Here is a 16,410-nt window from a genome sequence, read left to right on the forward strand (position 1 = left end):
GTCACTCCATCCAATGGTAGAATAGCTTAATCACCAGAAAACAAAACCTGTGACTTTTATAGTCACCCCCAACTCCCCTAGCCCCCGACAATCTGGACCCACCCTCTGTCTGTGGATCTGCCTGTTCTGGACGTTTTGCATCAGTGGGATCACTCCTTGTGTGTCCTTCTGTGTCTGCTTCCCTCACTGACTTTCTCTAGTTAGGGCAAGCGGGGGCTACTCTCTAGTTGTGGTGCTTGGGCTTCTCGTTGCAGTGGCTTCTCTTGTTGCGGAGCATGGGCTCTAGGGAGCACGGGCTTCAGTAGTTGCAGCTCCCAGGCTCTAGACCACAGGCTCAGTGTTGTGGCGCATGGGCTTAGTTGCTCCTAGGCAGGTGGGATCTTCCCGGGCCAGGAATCAAACCCGCATCCCTTGCATTGGCAGGTGAATTCTTTACTACTGAGCCACCAGAGAAGCCCCTATTGGGTTTTTTTGCTTTATAAATTATTAAATTGTAAGAGTTCTTTAGTTTTCTAGATAAAGCCTCCTTTCAGCTGTCTCCATGTCTCCATGTAAACAGTTTCTCCTGCTTCGTGGGTTGTCCTTTCATGTTCTCAATGGCGTTCTTGGAAGCCACAAAAGACTTTCATTCTGATGATGTGACATTTATCTAAATGATGTACATTCTTGGGAATTCCCTGGTGACCTAGTGGTTAGGACTCTGCGCTTTCACTGCCAAGGGCCAGGGTTCATTCTCTGGTTGGGAAACTGAGATCCCACAAACCGCAAGGCGTAGCCAAAAAAAATTCTTGTGCCTGTGTTTTGAGGGACAAGTATCCTCATTTCTCTTGGCTATGCACGTGGAAACAGAATCAATGCGTCACGGGATAAGTGATTGTTAGATTTAGCCATTGATGCTAAACAATTTTCCAAAACATTGTAAGGATTTACAATCACATGAGCAGTGGAAGACAGCTCTGGTACTATCTATTTTTGCCAACACTTGGTTTTGTCAGCAATGTTTGTTCAGTTAATACACACACATAAAGCTATAGTCATGGTGTCTACATGGCATGGAGATAGTTTGCCCTGATCACTCAGAAGGTCAATGGCAAAAAAAAAAAAAAAAGGGTCAATGGCAGAGCACCAGCCAACTGGCTCAGAGCTAGAAACACCTCTGCTTCTGCTGTTAATGTTCACACTGCTATATTTAAAATGGATAACCAGGACTTCCCTGGTGGCTCAGAGGTAAAGAATCTGCCTGCCAATGCAGGAGATGCAGCTTCAATTCTTGGTCTAGGAAGATCCCACATGCCGCAGAGCAGCTAAGCCCGTGCACCATAACTACTGAGCCACCCTGCCATGAGCCCACGTTCCACAATGAGAGAAGTCACCACAATGAGAAGCCCACACACTACAACAAAGACTAGCTCCCATTCTCCGAAACGACAGAAAAGCCCATGCAGCAGTGAAGATCCAGCACAGCCAAAAATAAATAAAACAATTTTTTAAATAATAAAATAATAAAATGAATAACCATCAAGGACCTAGTGTATACCACATGGAACTCTGCTCAATGTTATTTGGTAGCCTGGATGGGAGGGGAGTTTGGGGGAGAATGGATACATGTGTATGTATGGCTCAGTCCCTTCTCTGTTCAGTTGAAACTGTCATAACATTGTTAACCAGCGACACCCCAATACAAAATAAAAAGTTTCATATATATATATATTTGGCTGCACCAGGTCGTAGTTGCAGCATGTGGAATCTAGTTCCCCGACCAGAGTTTGGGAGCATCTAGTTCCCTGCATTGGGAGCTCGGAGTCTTAGTCACTGGACCACCAGTAAAATCTCTGCTCCTGCCTTTGAAGGTTGTGTCTGGCTGGTGTCTGATGAGTGATTAGACACCTCCAAGCCCCAGAGACACCAGTTAGGCTGCCTGGAGCCCCTGGTGGCCGTGGAGGGGATCCCAGCAAAGAACTCATCATCTTGCATCACCCATGGTACCCATAACCACGGGCACCAGGCAGCTCTGCTGGGAGGACATGGAGAGCGAGTGACTCCTGTCATGGCTGCGGTGTGAATTGGGCTGCCAGGGAGGTGATTAAGGGGCCTCGAGGGGCCTGTTCACAGTCGAGGCTCCACTGGGAGCTCAACGATGAGATCCTGAGGTTTGGTTTCACCAGTTGTAACCTGGGATTGTTGTATTCCCTGTTGGCCTCATCTCATGGGGAGAAGAAAAGGCAGCGCTGACAGGAAGAAAAAAAAGAGAAGGAAGGGCAAAGGTGTTAATTATATTGACTTTAATAATGACAATAGGACTTCCTTGGTGGAAGTGTTGAGTCCACGCTTCCACTGCAGGGGGCCCAGGTTCAATTCCTGGTTGGGGAACTAAGATCCTACATGTTGAGCTGTCAAAAAATAAAAACAAAGAGGTTAAGCTCAAGTTGAGATGAGGATACAAGGTCCTGTTTCCTTGGAAACTACTGAATGGAATGTTGTGTCTAGACATCCTTTAGTTGAAGCTCTACATCTGGGCTGGAAATCCAGGCTGCTCCTCTGGTCAAAGTGACCTACGGGGGGTTCACAGCCTCCAAGAAAGAGTAAGATGTTGCATTGTCACCAGCAGGACTCAAAATAGTGACAAGAGTCTATAATTTTAGAGACCAATGTGGTCCCGCCCTGTTATTCTCATGTGATTTGTTGTTGTTCAGTGGCTAAGTCATGTCTGAGTCTTTGTGACCCCATGGACTGTAGAACACCAGGCTCTTCTGTCCATGCGATTCTCCAGGCAAGAATACTGGAGTGGGTTACCATTCCCTTCTCCAGGGGATCTTCCTGACCCAGGGACAGAACCAAGGTCTCCTGCATTGCAGGTGGATTCTTTACTGTCTGAGCCACCAGGGAAAACCAGGAAAAAGTGTGGGGAAGAGTAGATTTATGTCGGAGGAACCTGACAAACACACCTCAGCCAGGTGATCAACAACAACATCCACTGTGACAAGTCATATGAATGGCACGGACAACCGATACCATGTGCTGAGAAGGGCCCTTTGTCTCTACGGTGTCCTCTTTCCTAAAAACTCATCACCTTGGTCTATTCATAAGAAAAACACCAGACAAGCCACCATTGAGGGATATTGCAGAAAATTTCCAACAAGCACTCTGTAAAACTGTCAAAGTCATCAAAAGCAAGAATTTCTGAGAAATTGTGTTAGCCAAGAGGTTCTTAAGAGGATGAATGGGACAACTAACTGTCATGTGGTAACTTGAGACAGAAAAAAAAAAGGACACAGAATTGGAAAATCCACAGAGATAGAGAGTAGAACCTAGATTAGTGTGTACCAGGGGCTGGGAGAGTGAATGGTTCATGAGGACAGAGTTGCAGTTTGGGAAATTGAGAAAGTTCTGGAAGGAGATGGTGAAGATGTTTTCACAACACTGTGAATGTATTGAATACGACTGAATCGCTTTAAATGGCTAAAATAGTAAATTTTATATTACGTGTATTTTACCACATTTTTTTTAAAGCACATCTGGAAATACCAGGAGTCCTATATGGTTAACAAGATGGCTTCTGGAAGGTGCCATAAGGTCAAAATAGCAGAAGAGAATTTGCTTTTTTGTGTTTTTCCTTTGTTTTTAATCAGCACGCTCAAACCAACTGGTATAATTTGAGGCCCAAATATGGACACTTTTTTTAAAAAATTATTTTTTGGCTATACCATGCAGCATGCAGGATCTTAGTTCCCCAACCAGGGATTGAACCCATGCCCCCCACTGGGGAAGCACAGAGTCTTAACCACTTGACCACAAGGGAAGTCCCATACCTGGACACTTGGAAACTTGGTGTTAGTCTTTCAGCTGTGTCCAATTCTTTGTGACCCCACAGACTGTAACCCACCAGGCTCCGCTGTCCGTGGAATTCTCCAGGCAAGAAAACTGGAGTACATAGCCATTCCTTTTTCCAGGGGATCTTACCCACCCAGGGATCAAACCCAGGTCTCCTGCATTGCAGGAAAAGTCTTTACCGTCTGAGCCACCAGGGAAGATAATTCCTAAGCGATGTGTTAGTAAATGGGAGTGTCTCTTTTAATCACAGGCCTCCCCTATTGCATATCCGTCAGGAGTCTCTGGGTGTGAAAATATTGAGAAGTTCCAGGAACAATCCAAGCTCTTGGGCTGCCCTAGAACTCGAGGATGACCCCCAGCTTGAGACCAAGTAAGAACTTGGAAACAGGGAGACCTGGGTGTAGTTAGCAAGACATACTAGGAGTTAGAGCCTCAGAAACCCAAACCCCTGGCCAAGAGAGACAAGCTGGGGTGGGGGAGAGGAAAAGGGGGTGTTTCAGTACCATGGAGAGCGCTGAGCTGCCCAGAGGGAGCCCAGAATCCAGATTCTGCTGAAATGGGGAGAACGTAGCAGTGTAGACCAGGGGGCAGAGGAAGTGCAGCCTCAGACCCCAGGGACTTTGTGGTAGTTGTAGAGAGCCCTGAAAGGGCTCCACCTATTTTACTTAGCGAGAGATGGGGTTTCTACTTTTCTAAACTCCGCATTCAGCCCTCCATTGCCTTCCTCCTGCCCACAGGGACTTGGGACCCTGTTCATCACAGCCCTGGTGGCTGGCCTGGAGTTAGACAGACCAGGCCAACCACTGACCAGCTCCTTGTGACTCAAGCAAGTCACTGGATCTATTACAGGGAGGGGAACCCCTTCCAGGGCTCGAGAGTGGGCTCTTGTCTAACACGTGGAAATGAATTGTCCAAGGAGACACACGTGCTGACAAAGCAAGAGATTTTATTGGGAAGGGGTGCCCGGGTGGAAAGCAGCAGGGCAAGGGAACCCAGGAGAATTGCTCTGCCACATGGCTTGCAGTCTTGGGTTTTATGGTGACGGGATTAATTTCTGGGTTGCCTTTGGCCAATGATTCGGACTCAGGGTCCTTCCTGGTGGCACACACATTGCTCAGCCATGATGGAAGCCAGTGAGAAGGATTCTGGGAGATGGTCAGAACTGTGCGTCTCCTTTTGACCTTTCCAAACTCTTCTAGGTTTTGGTGGCTTATTAGTTCTGTGTTCCTTACCAGGACCTCCTATCATAAAATAACTCATGCAAATGGTTACTATGGTGCCCGGCCAGGGTGGGCAGTTTCAGTCGGTGTTTCCCCTAACAGAACCATCAAGCTTCCATTTTTGTTTTCTCATCTGCAAAATGAGATGTTTATAAAGTATGGTGGAGTAGGAAATGGCAACCCACTCCAGTATTCTTGCCTGGAAAATCCCATGGATAAAGGAGCCTGGCAGGCTATAGTTCATGGGGTCGTAAAGAGTCAGACACAACTGAGCATGCACACATGCATAAAGTATGTGTGCAGATAAAAGGTCCTCCCCCTCAAAGATGCCCATATCTTAGTCCCCAGAACATGTGAATATGTTAGGATATTCACATGTAAACAACAAGGTCCTACTGTATATCACAGGGAACCACATTCAATATCCTGTAATAAACCATAAAGAAAAAGAATATGAAAAAAGAAACAGACTCATGGACTTAGAGAATGAACAAGGTCCTACTGTACAGCACAGGGAACTGCCAATGTTATGTGGCAGCCTGGATGGGAGAGGAGTTTGTAGGGAGAATGGAAACATGTATATGCATGGCTGAGTCCTTTTTCTGTTCTCCTGAAACTACCACAGTATTGTTAATTGGCTATACACCAATATAGAGTGAGAAGAATACATATATATGTATAACTGTGTCACTTTGTTGTACAGCAGAAATTAACACATTGTAAATTAACTATACTTCAATAAATTTTGTTAAAAAACAATTTAGATTATACATATAATACCTCCTATTTTAAGGTAACTCATGCAAGTGAGTTATTATGATGCCTGGCCAGGACAGGTGGTTCCATCAGTGTCTCCCCTAACACACCAGGAGACCATAAAGTAGGCCTTGAAGAGCTAGCATGCCATCATTTCCCTTTGGAGGGAAATTTGGTGAATTCACTGAGATTTCCCAGAGCACCTGGTGACAAGAAGTCATCCTCAGTGTGCCAGTCTTGGCCAAGGAAAAAATGTTGCATTTCTGGGTCTTGTCAGACCCCGATGGTAAAGACCGTCAGAGGAACTGTCTGTCCAGCTGATTTCAGTCCAAATCGCTGGTTGACAGAACAAGTAACATATTAAGGGATGGTTGTTTTAAGCCACTAAGTTTTTGCTTTTTTAAAATATTTATTTAGGGTTTCCCCTGGTAGTCCAGTGGCTAAAGACTCTGTGCTCTCAATGCAGGGGCCCTGGGTTCGATCCCTGGTCAGGAAACTAGATCCCACATGCCACAACTAAGGCCCAGCGCAGCCAAATAAATAAATGTGAACCTAAAAAATAATAATAAAATAAATAAATAAATAAAATAAAATATTTATTTATTTGGCTGCATTGAGTCTTAGTTGCGGCATTCAGGATCTAGCTCCCCAACCAGGAATCGAAACCCGGGCCCTCTGCATTGGAATCACAGAGTCTCAGCCACTGGATCAACAGGGAAGTCCCTAAGCCACTAAGTTTTGAGGTGGTTTGTCTGTAGCAACGGATAACTGGTGTGCACGGTCAAGACCAGGGTCAGTCAGGAAGGGGTGTATGTGTTGAGAACTCTAGTGGGAGACCCAGGAAACACTCATGGCATAGCATGAGGTATGCATAGTCCTCTTGTTGGGATAGACTCAAATATTTGGGGACAGAAATCTGCTCTTACCTTCCAGGGACAGTGCGTGGTGTGTTTCCTGTAAGTCAGAAAGAGCCCATTATACGCAAGTACATTGTATGTACATGTGTATGTGTGTGTGTGTATATGTGTACAAATATGATCTTCTTCTACATACTCCTCAGCATGTGGACTTTTTCTTGTATTGTGTTGTGTCCATTCATCTCCACGAGGACATCTATCTAAAGTTACATCTGCTGGATGACCTTCGACTTGGCACACAGACTTGCCGTCATCCTCCCCTGCCGAGACAGAGGTGTCCGTGCTCCCAGTCTTGCCAAGAAAGAGTTCGCTGACCCCAGGACCAAGTAAACGAGGCATCAGGAATGCAGCAAGAGCACACTTGGCGGGTTCTATTAATAGATTGACTGCAAAGCTGGTATTATGATTGTATTTGCTATCACTGCTTTTCTTCTAATTGTGATAAAATATACATAAATGTGGTGGTGGCTGGTGGCTCAGTGGTAAAGAATCTGCCTGGCATGCAGAAGACAAGGGTTCAATCCCTGGGTTGGGAAGATCCCCTGGAGAAGGGAATGGCAAACCACTCCAGTATTCCTGCCTGATAAATCCCCTGGACAGAGGAGCCTGGAGGGCTACAGTCCATGGGGTTACAAACTGGACATGACTGGTGACTAAAACAACATATACACACAAAAAGGACACAGATTACAAAGTGACCAGTTTAATAAATTTATTTCTAGACAAACCAACTGAGGAACAGAATACCTGATCAGTCTTCCTCAAAGTTTTCAAGGTATCAAAACTCAGGAAAGTCTCAGAGACTGTCACATCCCAGAGGAGACTGGGAGAGAAAAAGGACTTACAGGGAAAACTAGGGAAATTCTAGCAAAGTCTGGACTTTAGTTAATAATAATGTATCTATTTTTATTCTTTAGTTGGGACAAACATATCATACTATGTAATGTGCTGGAAATAGGAGTCCAGGGGCACTCTGTACCTTCTGTACAGATCGTTTCAACGTTTTTGTCAATCTAAGCTATTCTAAAATCAAGTGAGTACTAAACAGAGATAAGAATGTTATTTTCTCAATTTGAACATGCCTGAGTGTATTTTCATGGTCACATTTTTGCTTTCTGGGTGTGTCTTGCCATCAGTAGCTAATGAGAGCTGCCAGTCCTGGGAAGGTATGGGTGGTCTGCAGGTGGCTTGCCTTGGACCTGAAGACCTCGGTTGTGGTGAGAAAGTCTGCAGCCTTGGGCAGCAGTGAGAACTGTGGGGGGAGGAAGGGCCCAGTCACTTAGGAACTGAATCTATCAATAAAGCTATTTTTTTTCTTTTTTTTTTTTCTTTTCCATTATGGTTTGTCACAGGATATTGAATATAGTTCCCTGTGCTGTACAGTAGGACTTTGTTGTTTATCCACCTTATATATTCTAAGAAGATTCATCTATGTGTGCTCAGTCAGATCCAATTCTTTTGTAACCCCATGGACTGTAGGGCCTCCCAGGTGGCGCTGGTGGTAAGAACCTGCCTGTCAATGCAGGAGACATAAGAGACATGGGTTTGATCCCTGGATTGGGAAGATCCCCTGGTGAAGGGCATGACAACACACTCCAGTCAGTATTCTTGCTTGGAGAATCCCATGGACAGAGCAGCCTGGCTGTCTTTGGTCCATAGTGTCGCAGAGTTGAACACGATTGAAGTGACTTAGCACACACGCACGTGGACTGTAGCCTGTGAGGCTCCTCTGCCCATGGAATTTTCCAGGCAAGAATATTACAGTGGATTGCCGTTTCCTTCTCCAGAGTATCTTCCCGACCCAGGGATCAAACCTATGTCTCCTGCTTTGGCAGGTGGATTTTTTACCACTAGCGCCAATATAATAGTTCGCATCTGCTAATCCCAAACTCCCAATCCTTCCCTTCCCCAACCGTCTCCCCCTGGGCAACCACAAGTCCATTCTCTACGTCTGTGAGTCTGTTTCTGTTTTGGAGATAAGTTCATTTGTGTTATATTTTAGATTCCCTGTGTAAGTGGTATCATATTGTATCTGTCTTTCTCTAACTTACTTTGATTTTAGTATGACCATATCTGGTTCCACCCATGTTGCTGCAAATGACATTATTTCATTCTTTTTTTGTTGGCTGAGTAATATTCCATTGTATAGCTGTACCATATGTTCTTCATCCATACCTGTCAATGGACATATAGGTTGTTTCCATGTCTTGCTTATTGTGAATAGTGTTATTATGAATATTAGTATTCTTTTCAAATTAAAGTTTTGTCTTCATATATGCCCAGGAATGGGGTTGCTAGATCATATGATAGCTCTCTGTTCTTTGTACCTGTTACATCAGCAAGCTGCACTCCAGTCCTTGCTCTCAGTATCACCTCCGGGATATCCAACCTGCAAAAGAGACCTTGACAAGAAAGAGTGACTCAGGGAAAAGCTAACTGCACAAGGAAGTGATTGATGCCATCACCCCTGGGGTGTAGTGTGGAGAGTGAGCACAGATTTGTGGCTTCATCCCCAATGCTCATCTCGGATCTCCTGCCTGCCCTACTCTAGGTCACCTCAGGATACAGAGGTGACCTGGATAGAGTCCCTGTTTGAGCAGGAATCTGGGGGCACCAGCAGGTCAGAATAATATTAGTGTAGGGTCTCCCCCATGATACTTCCAACATTCAGGGCAGATTATCCTCTGTGGGGGGAGTCCTGGGCACTGTGAGGGGTTGAACAGCATCCCTGGCCCCACTCATTTGATTCCAGGAGCCCCTCCCGGCCCCAGTTGTGACAACCACAGATTTTTTCCCAGACATCATCAAAGAACTGGGTGGGGTGGGGACAGGATGGCCCTGGGTGAGAACAGCTGTGTTGAAACCGCCAGCCTGGCTAAGGGCAAAGCCTGCACATGTCCCATCAGTGCCTGCATTTAGAACTGCCCCTTCACTTCCCTTCCCACCTCCCCCTGCCCTTCAGTGATACTGAGACATCACTCCCATATAAAAAACCACACCTTCTCAATTTTCTGTTTGCTTCCCTCTCTAGAATTAAAACTGTCTACCTGAGATTGGGACTTGAATCCATGTAACAGGATCTGAACCTATGTGCCAGGGCTTGAACCCAGCCAAAGCCCAATATGGAGCTCAAATTCACCCGGCTGGGACTCAAACCCAGCCAAAAACCACAGTCTTCCAACCGAGATCACACACATGGTTTGAGGACCTAATGAAGCTCAGGTTCTTTATGTCTCATCGCAGAAAGAGTTCAGTGAGAGACAAAGTGATAGGTAAGAAGTGGATTTATTCAGAGAGAAACACACTCCACAGACAGTGTGGGCTGTTCCAGAGGGTAAGTTCAGCCTTGCAAGGCACTGTGGTTAGCTTTATTGGGCTGGGTGATTTCTCAGGTTAATGAGTGGAAGGATTATTCCAACAATTTGAGGGAAGAGGTGAAGATTTCTAGGAACTGGGCCACAGTCCACTTTTTAGTCTTTGATGGTTGACCATCAAACTCATGGCACCTCTGGGTGTGTCCCTCAGTTTCCTGAGGTGTTACAATGTGTAATGAAGATCAAGGTCTAATCCAAGTTGATTTATCTGCCATCTTGAACCCATTTGATTCTAATCAATTTATATTGTGTCCTTGGGAAAGGTCGCGCCCTACTGCCCTCCCCTCCTGTTTCAAAATGTGAAATTTTTTTTTTTAACTAATTAAAAATTTTTTTTCACTTATTTATTTATTGGCTGCCCTGGATCTTTGTTGCTGCACACAGTAAGTCTCAGGTTGTGGCGAGCTGGGGCTACTCTTCTTTGTGGCATGAGGGCTTCTCATTGCAGTGGCTTCTCTTGTTGCCAAGCACTGGCTCTGGGAAGTGCGGGCTTCACTGTTTGTGGGGTATGGGCTTAGTTGTTCCATGGTGTGTGGGATCTTCCCATCCAGGGATTGAACCCACATTACCTGCATTGGCAGGCAGATTCCTATCCACTGCGCCAGCAGAGAAGCCCCTAGAACATGAGCTGTTTGAGAATGGGAGGCCTGTTACATTCCCAGCAACAATCTGCTGTGTATTAGTGAGGTAGAAATTGCTAGGCAGTAAGTGTAGAACTCTGAGACCTAGGTCTTGTTTTCAGTAAACATCTTACTCCATTAGCCTAAAGCTATACCCTTTGTCCCAAATTCCTGAAATGTGTCCTTGGTCTGATAAACTATTAGCATTCAGATCCAGAAAAGGGCAGTAATTAATGTATGTCCCATATGCCTGAGGGAAAAACAACTGGTGATCATTAATCTGAATCCCATAAGGTGGTCCATTGTAAAATGGCCAGGGGGCATGAAAAAGGGTGGTGACTTAAGGATCAAGAGGCACCATAAAGATTTTAAATTAAACAATATGTGACCTTTAAACTGATTGGTTAGAAGTGATGTATTTTAAGGACAGGAGCCAATTAAAAATGTACAGATTAATACTGGTAAACATACAAAAGTGCTATAAAATTCCTCTTCTGGGGGACTCTACCACCTCTCAGTGTTTATGCTAAGGTCTTTGTACTTTCTTTCTCTTTAATGAATCCTATTCACTTGCTACCTTGAATGTTTCCATGTCTGTGAAACTCATTCTTCACCTCCATGAACAAGAACTTAGATTCCCATTTCATTAGGTACTTGGTAAATACTTGCAGAATAAAGGGGTTGAAGACAAGGATGAATGGATGAATAAATGAAGATTACCATATAGGAAGGTAGAGGAGGGTTCCCTTTCTGGTTCTCAGGGGTTGGGAGATCAAGTAAGAGGTCTGTCCTCAATAGGCTGATTAGCCCCCTCCAGGGTTCCCTGGGACTGAGGGTCTTCCCAGAATTCCAGCACTAAAAGTTGGGTGGTCTGGGGCAAACTGGGGGTGGGGGATTGGCCACCCAACCAAACCATGATAGCAATTCCAACTTCAATATTTGGAAGGATTGATGCTGAAGCTGAAGCTGTAATACTTTGACCACCTGATGCAAAGAGTTGATTCTTTGGAAAAGTCCCTGATGCTGGGAGAAGTTGAGGGCAAGAAGAGAAGGGGGTGACACAGGATGAGATGATTGGATGGCATCACTGACTCAATGGACATGGGTTTGAGCAAACTCAGGGAGATAGTGAAGGAAAGGGAAGCCTGGCAAGCTGCCAGTCCATGGGGTCGCAAAGAGTCAGATGTGACTTAGAGACTGAAGAGCAACAAAGGGTAGGTGAGGGCACACCCTGAGCCCAGCCTAGTGTAGGAGAGTCTGAGAAGGTTCTGGAGGAAGTGACAGTAACACAGGAGGGAGGGAGGAGTCTAAGGAAGAAAGTGGCACCGCTGACAGCATGTGCCAATATCCCTGGGCCCAAGGTCATACCTGACTAGGGCTTGCTTTGACATCTATCAGATGGTGGGTGTGGGCACAGGGAGGGGCTAGGGTTTTCAGCTGGCGAGGGTTCTCAGGGCTATCCTGTGGCTGGTGCCTGAATCAGGGTCTCAGAGGACCCTGGAGGTCTCTGCAGAAATGGGGTTGGTGACAGCTAAGGGGGAAGGGGAAGAAGCTGAGAGGTAAGGGAGCGGGAAGAGACAGAGATTTTCTGTAGACAACAGCTCTCTCTAGCTATGTCCTGCGGGATGCGAGCTTAAAATAGCTCCTAGTGCAGGGAGCCTGGGAGCCACGGTGACTGGCTCTCCTCTGTGGTGTGGGTAAGGTGGTGGCTCTGGGCATCTTGGGCTGGGAAGAGGGTGCCCAGAGCAGGGACTCTTCTCTCCAGGACCTTGCTGGCTATCCTTAGCTCAAGTCCTCCAGCCCTGTGAGTGGGGGGCTCATCCATTTCTGAGTCCTCCTGCTGGGTCGCCTTACAACACAGACACACAACTTTGGCGGGTGTGTTCCCAGCAACCACGGTATCCATTTTTAAAAGATTTTGGAGGATAAACATAGTGACAAGGGCAGAATGGATGCTTTTTTCAAGTGAGTGATTCTGTGTAACCCCACCCACAGTCCTGACCAAGAACACCCTTGGGGATCCAGCCTCCATCTGGGGCTCCAGAGGGACCTTCAGAAGCTTCCCTATACCTTCCTGCAGATCCTGTCTCTCCCTCCATGTCCTTGTGAGCAGTACCCAAGGGCGCGGGACTGTGGGGCTGTACTGCTGTTAGGACAGTTGGAATTCCACGTGAGCTCCAGCCAGCCCCCCTGCCAGCGCCCTGTGCACTTCTCTGACCCCAAGACACCTTGCCTGGGGACTTGTAACACTAAAGGCACACACTGTAAGCACAAGCATCGGGCTTCCTGGCTGACACAGAGCAGGTGCTCAACTGTCATAAGGGTCTGTATCAGTGAGGGTTCTCCAAACAGAATCCACTGGGTGTGTATATACACACACATACATACATATATTGTGTGAAGTTGCTCAGTTGTGTCCAACTCTTTGCAACTCTACCAACTGCAGCTTGCCAGGCTCCTCTGTCTATGGGATTCTCCAGGAAAGAATACTAGAATGGTAGCCATTCCTTCCTCCAGGGGATCTTCCCAAGCCAGGGATAGAACTCAGGTCTCCTGCATTGGAGGCAGATTCTTTACCATCTGAGCCACCAGGGAAGCCCCCACATACATATATACATGCATACAAAAATATATAGGTGTGTACACATATGCAGTGTGTATATAGACATATACATCTATAATATATACAATGTAATGCACATACATACATATAGTTTATATATATGTAGTATATAAACACACATATATACATATAATATATACAATTTGTTGTTCAGTCACTAAGTCACGTATGACTCTGCAACTGTATGAACTGCAGCATGCCAGGATTCCCTGTCCTTCACTATCTCCCTGAGTTTGCTCAAACTCATGTCCATTGAGTCAGTGATGCCATCCAACCATCTCATCTTCTGTCACGCCCTTCTCTTCTCCATGTATATGCATCCACACATACAAAGATATATATGTGTGTGTGTATGCACGCATGTTGTTTAGTCGCTAAGTTGTGTCCAACTCTTTTGAAACCCCAAGGACTGTAGCTGCCAGGCTCCTCCATCCATGGGATTTCCTAGGAAAGAAAACTGGGAAATTTCTTTCTTCAAGGAATCTTTCCCACCCAGGGACTGAACCCTTGTCTCCTGATGGCAGGCAGTTTTTTTTTACCACTGAGCCACAAGTTTGTAGGCATGGTTGCTCAATCGTGTCCAACTCTCTGTGACCCCATGGACTGCAGCCTGCCAGGTGGAAGCCATATACATAGTATATACACATATATACATACAATACCTATACAACATATACATATACAGGTATATAACATACATACACACCTGTACATATATACTGTATATATACAGTATGACAAGGCTGTATATTGTCGCCTTGCTTATTTAACTTCTATGCAGTGTGCATGCATGCGAAGAACCTTCAGCCGTGTTCAACTCTTTGTTGCCCCATGGACTGTAGCCCGCCAGGCTCCTCCATCCATGGGGATTCTCCAGGCAAGAACACTGGAGTGGGTTGCCGTGGCCTCCTCTGGTCTATACAGAGTACACCATGTGAAATGAATCACAAGATGGAATCAAGATTGCTGGGAGAAATATCAACAACCTTAGATATGCAGAGGATACCACTCAAATGGCAGAAAATGAGGAGGAACTAAACAGCCTCTTAGTGAGGGTGAAAGAGGAGAATTAAAAAGTTGACTTGAAAAAAAAAAAAAGTTGACTTGAAACTCAACATTTGGAAAACTTAAGATCACAGCATCTGGTCCTACCACTTAATGGCAAATAAATGGGGAAAAAAATGGAAGCAGTGACAGATTTCATTTTCTCACTGTAGGCTTCCCAGGTGGCTCAGTGGTCAAGAATCCACCTTCCAGGGCAGGAGACACAGGCGATGTGTATTTGATCATTGAATTGAGAAGATCCCCTGGAGGAGGAAATGGAAACCCACTCCAGTATTCTTGCTGGGAAATCCCATGGACAGAGGGGCCTGGTGGGCTCTGTCCATGGAGTCGCAAAGAGTTGGACATGACTAAGCACACACATACAAAATCACTGCAGATGGTGACTGCAACCACGAAATTAAACTATCCTTGCTTCTTGGAAGGATACTATGACAAACCTATACAGCATATTAAGAAACAGACACATCACTTTGCCAACAATGGTCCATATAGTCAAAGCTGTTTTTTCCAGTAGTCACGTATGGATGTGAGATTTGGACCATAAAGAAAGCCAAGCACCAAAGAATTGATGCTTTTGAACTGTGGTGCTGAAGACTCTTGAGAGTCCCTCCAGATTGCAAAGACAAACCGGTCAATCCTAAAGGAAATCAACCCTGAATATTCATTGGAAAGACTGATCCTGAAGCTTAAGCTCTAATACTTTCGCTACCTGACGGGAAAAGAACACTCATTAGAAAAGACCCTGATGCTGTGAAAGATTGAGGGCAAAAGGAGAAGGGGGTGGGAGAGAATGAGACGGTTAGATAGCATCACTGACTCAAATCACTGACTTGAATTTGAGCAAATTTGGGGGGTTAGTGGAGGATACAGAAGCCTGGCGTGCTGCAGTCCATGGGGTCACAAAAAGTTGGATACAACTCACCGACTGAACAATAGGCTAAATACATGGCATTCTTGTGACCAGAAGCCGGGTCTGTGCCAGTCACCTTTAATAAGAAATTATACTTTTATTATGGGGGGAGGGTGTTCCTGTCAGCCAAGAGCGGGTTTCGAACCCTATATCTCAGGCCTCCCGGGGTCTCCCCGGGTTCCCGCTTGGGGCTGGTGGGGGCAGCCGAGGGCAGCCGAGGACGTGCGTGCGTGCGTGCGTGCGTGCGTGGGAGCGGGAGAGCCCACGGGGCGGGCCGGCGGGGGGGGCGCACGAGGCGCGGCGGGCGGGGCAGCGGGAGCGCACCGCCTCCTCGCGCCCAGGCCCCCCCGCGCGCGCGCCGCGAGTGGTTCAGCCCGGCCCCCGGCTCATTGTGCTCGTCTCACGCCGGCCCAAGATGGCGGCGGCGCTGGAGGCCCCGGGCCTGTGACCACAAAGAGGGAGCCGGGGGCTGGACTGGAGCGCGGTGGCGGCGGCTGAGGCCCAGGCCAGGCCCCCTCCCCTCAGCCTCCCGCCCGCCCTCCTCCGCCCGTCCGCCCCGCCCCCTACGGCGGGGCCCCGCCCCTCCCCCAACCGCCCGACTAGCATGGTGCGGCGGCCGTGCGCGCCGACATGGGGGAGAAGCTGGAGCTGAGGCTCAAGTCGCCCGTGGGGGCCGAGCCCGCCGTCTACCCGTGGCCGCTGCCTGTCTACGTGAGTGTCGCTCCTCTCTTCCCCTAATCCCCTCTCCCCAGACCCCCACCCCCTAGTCCCCGCTGCGCGTGGTGGGCCCACCGAGAAACCGAGCGACTCGAGCCCCCAGCCTTCCCTGGGACCCCCCATTCCCGCCCCGCCGGATTCCCGGCGGCCGTTTCCAAGCCCCGCGCGCAGGGTGGTCAGCGGGGAACCCGGGCCGGCCGAGGGCGCAGACTGGGCCGCGGGGACCCTGCGCCTCCGAGGGGCGCCCGAGCCGGGCTGCCGTTGGTCCTGCGGGGCTGGGGACCCCCCGTTCCCCGGGCCTTAACGGCCGGCGGGCTTGCCTTTCCGTACTTTATGATTTGACGTGTGGGGTTTCTCTTTGCTGGTAGTTTATTCTT

General features: G+C 47.3%; 1 protein-coding gene across 8 annotated transcripts in view; it reads left to right on the forward strand.

Annotated features, from left to right (window-relative positions):
- The first annotated feature begins 15,725 nt into the window (after nucleotides 1-15,725).
- DOT1L (DOT1 like histone lysine methyltransferase) overlaps nucleotides 15,726-16,410 on the forward strand; it is a 54,197-nt gene continuing 53,512 nt past the window's right edge. For all 8 annotated transcript variants that reach the window (XR_010660887.1, XM_065918108.1, XM_065918115.1 and 5 more), the window contains exon 1: nucleotides 15,726-16,027. Coding sequence is in view for 6 of the 8 variants with exons in the window: in XM_065918108.1 (XP_065774180.1) it covers nucleotides 15,947-16,027 (81 nt within the window). In the remaining 2 variants the exon portion in view is untranslated. The remainder of the gene's footprint in view (nucleotides 16,028-16,410) is intronic.

Source organism: Muntiacus reevesi, chromosome 1 (genome assembly GCF_963930625.1).
Source record: "Muntiacus reevesi chromosome 1, mMunRee1.1, whole genome shotgun sequence".
In the NCBI taxonomy this organism is placed as follows: domain Eukaryota; kingdom Metazoa; phylum Chordata; class Mammalia; order Artiodactyla; family Cervidae; genus Muntiacus; species Muntiacus reevesi.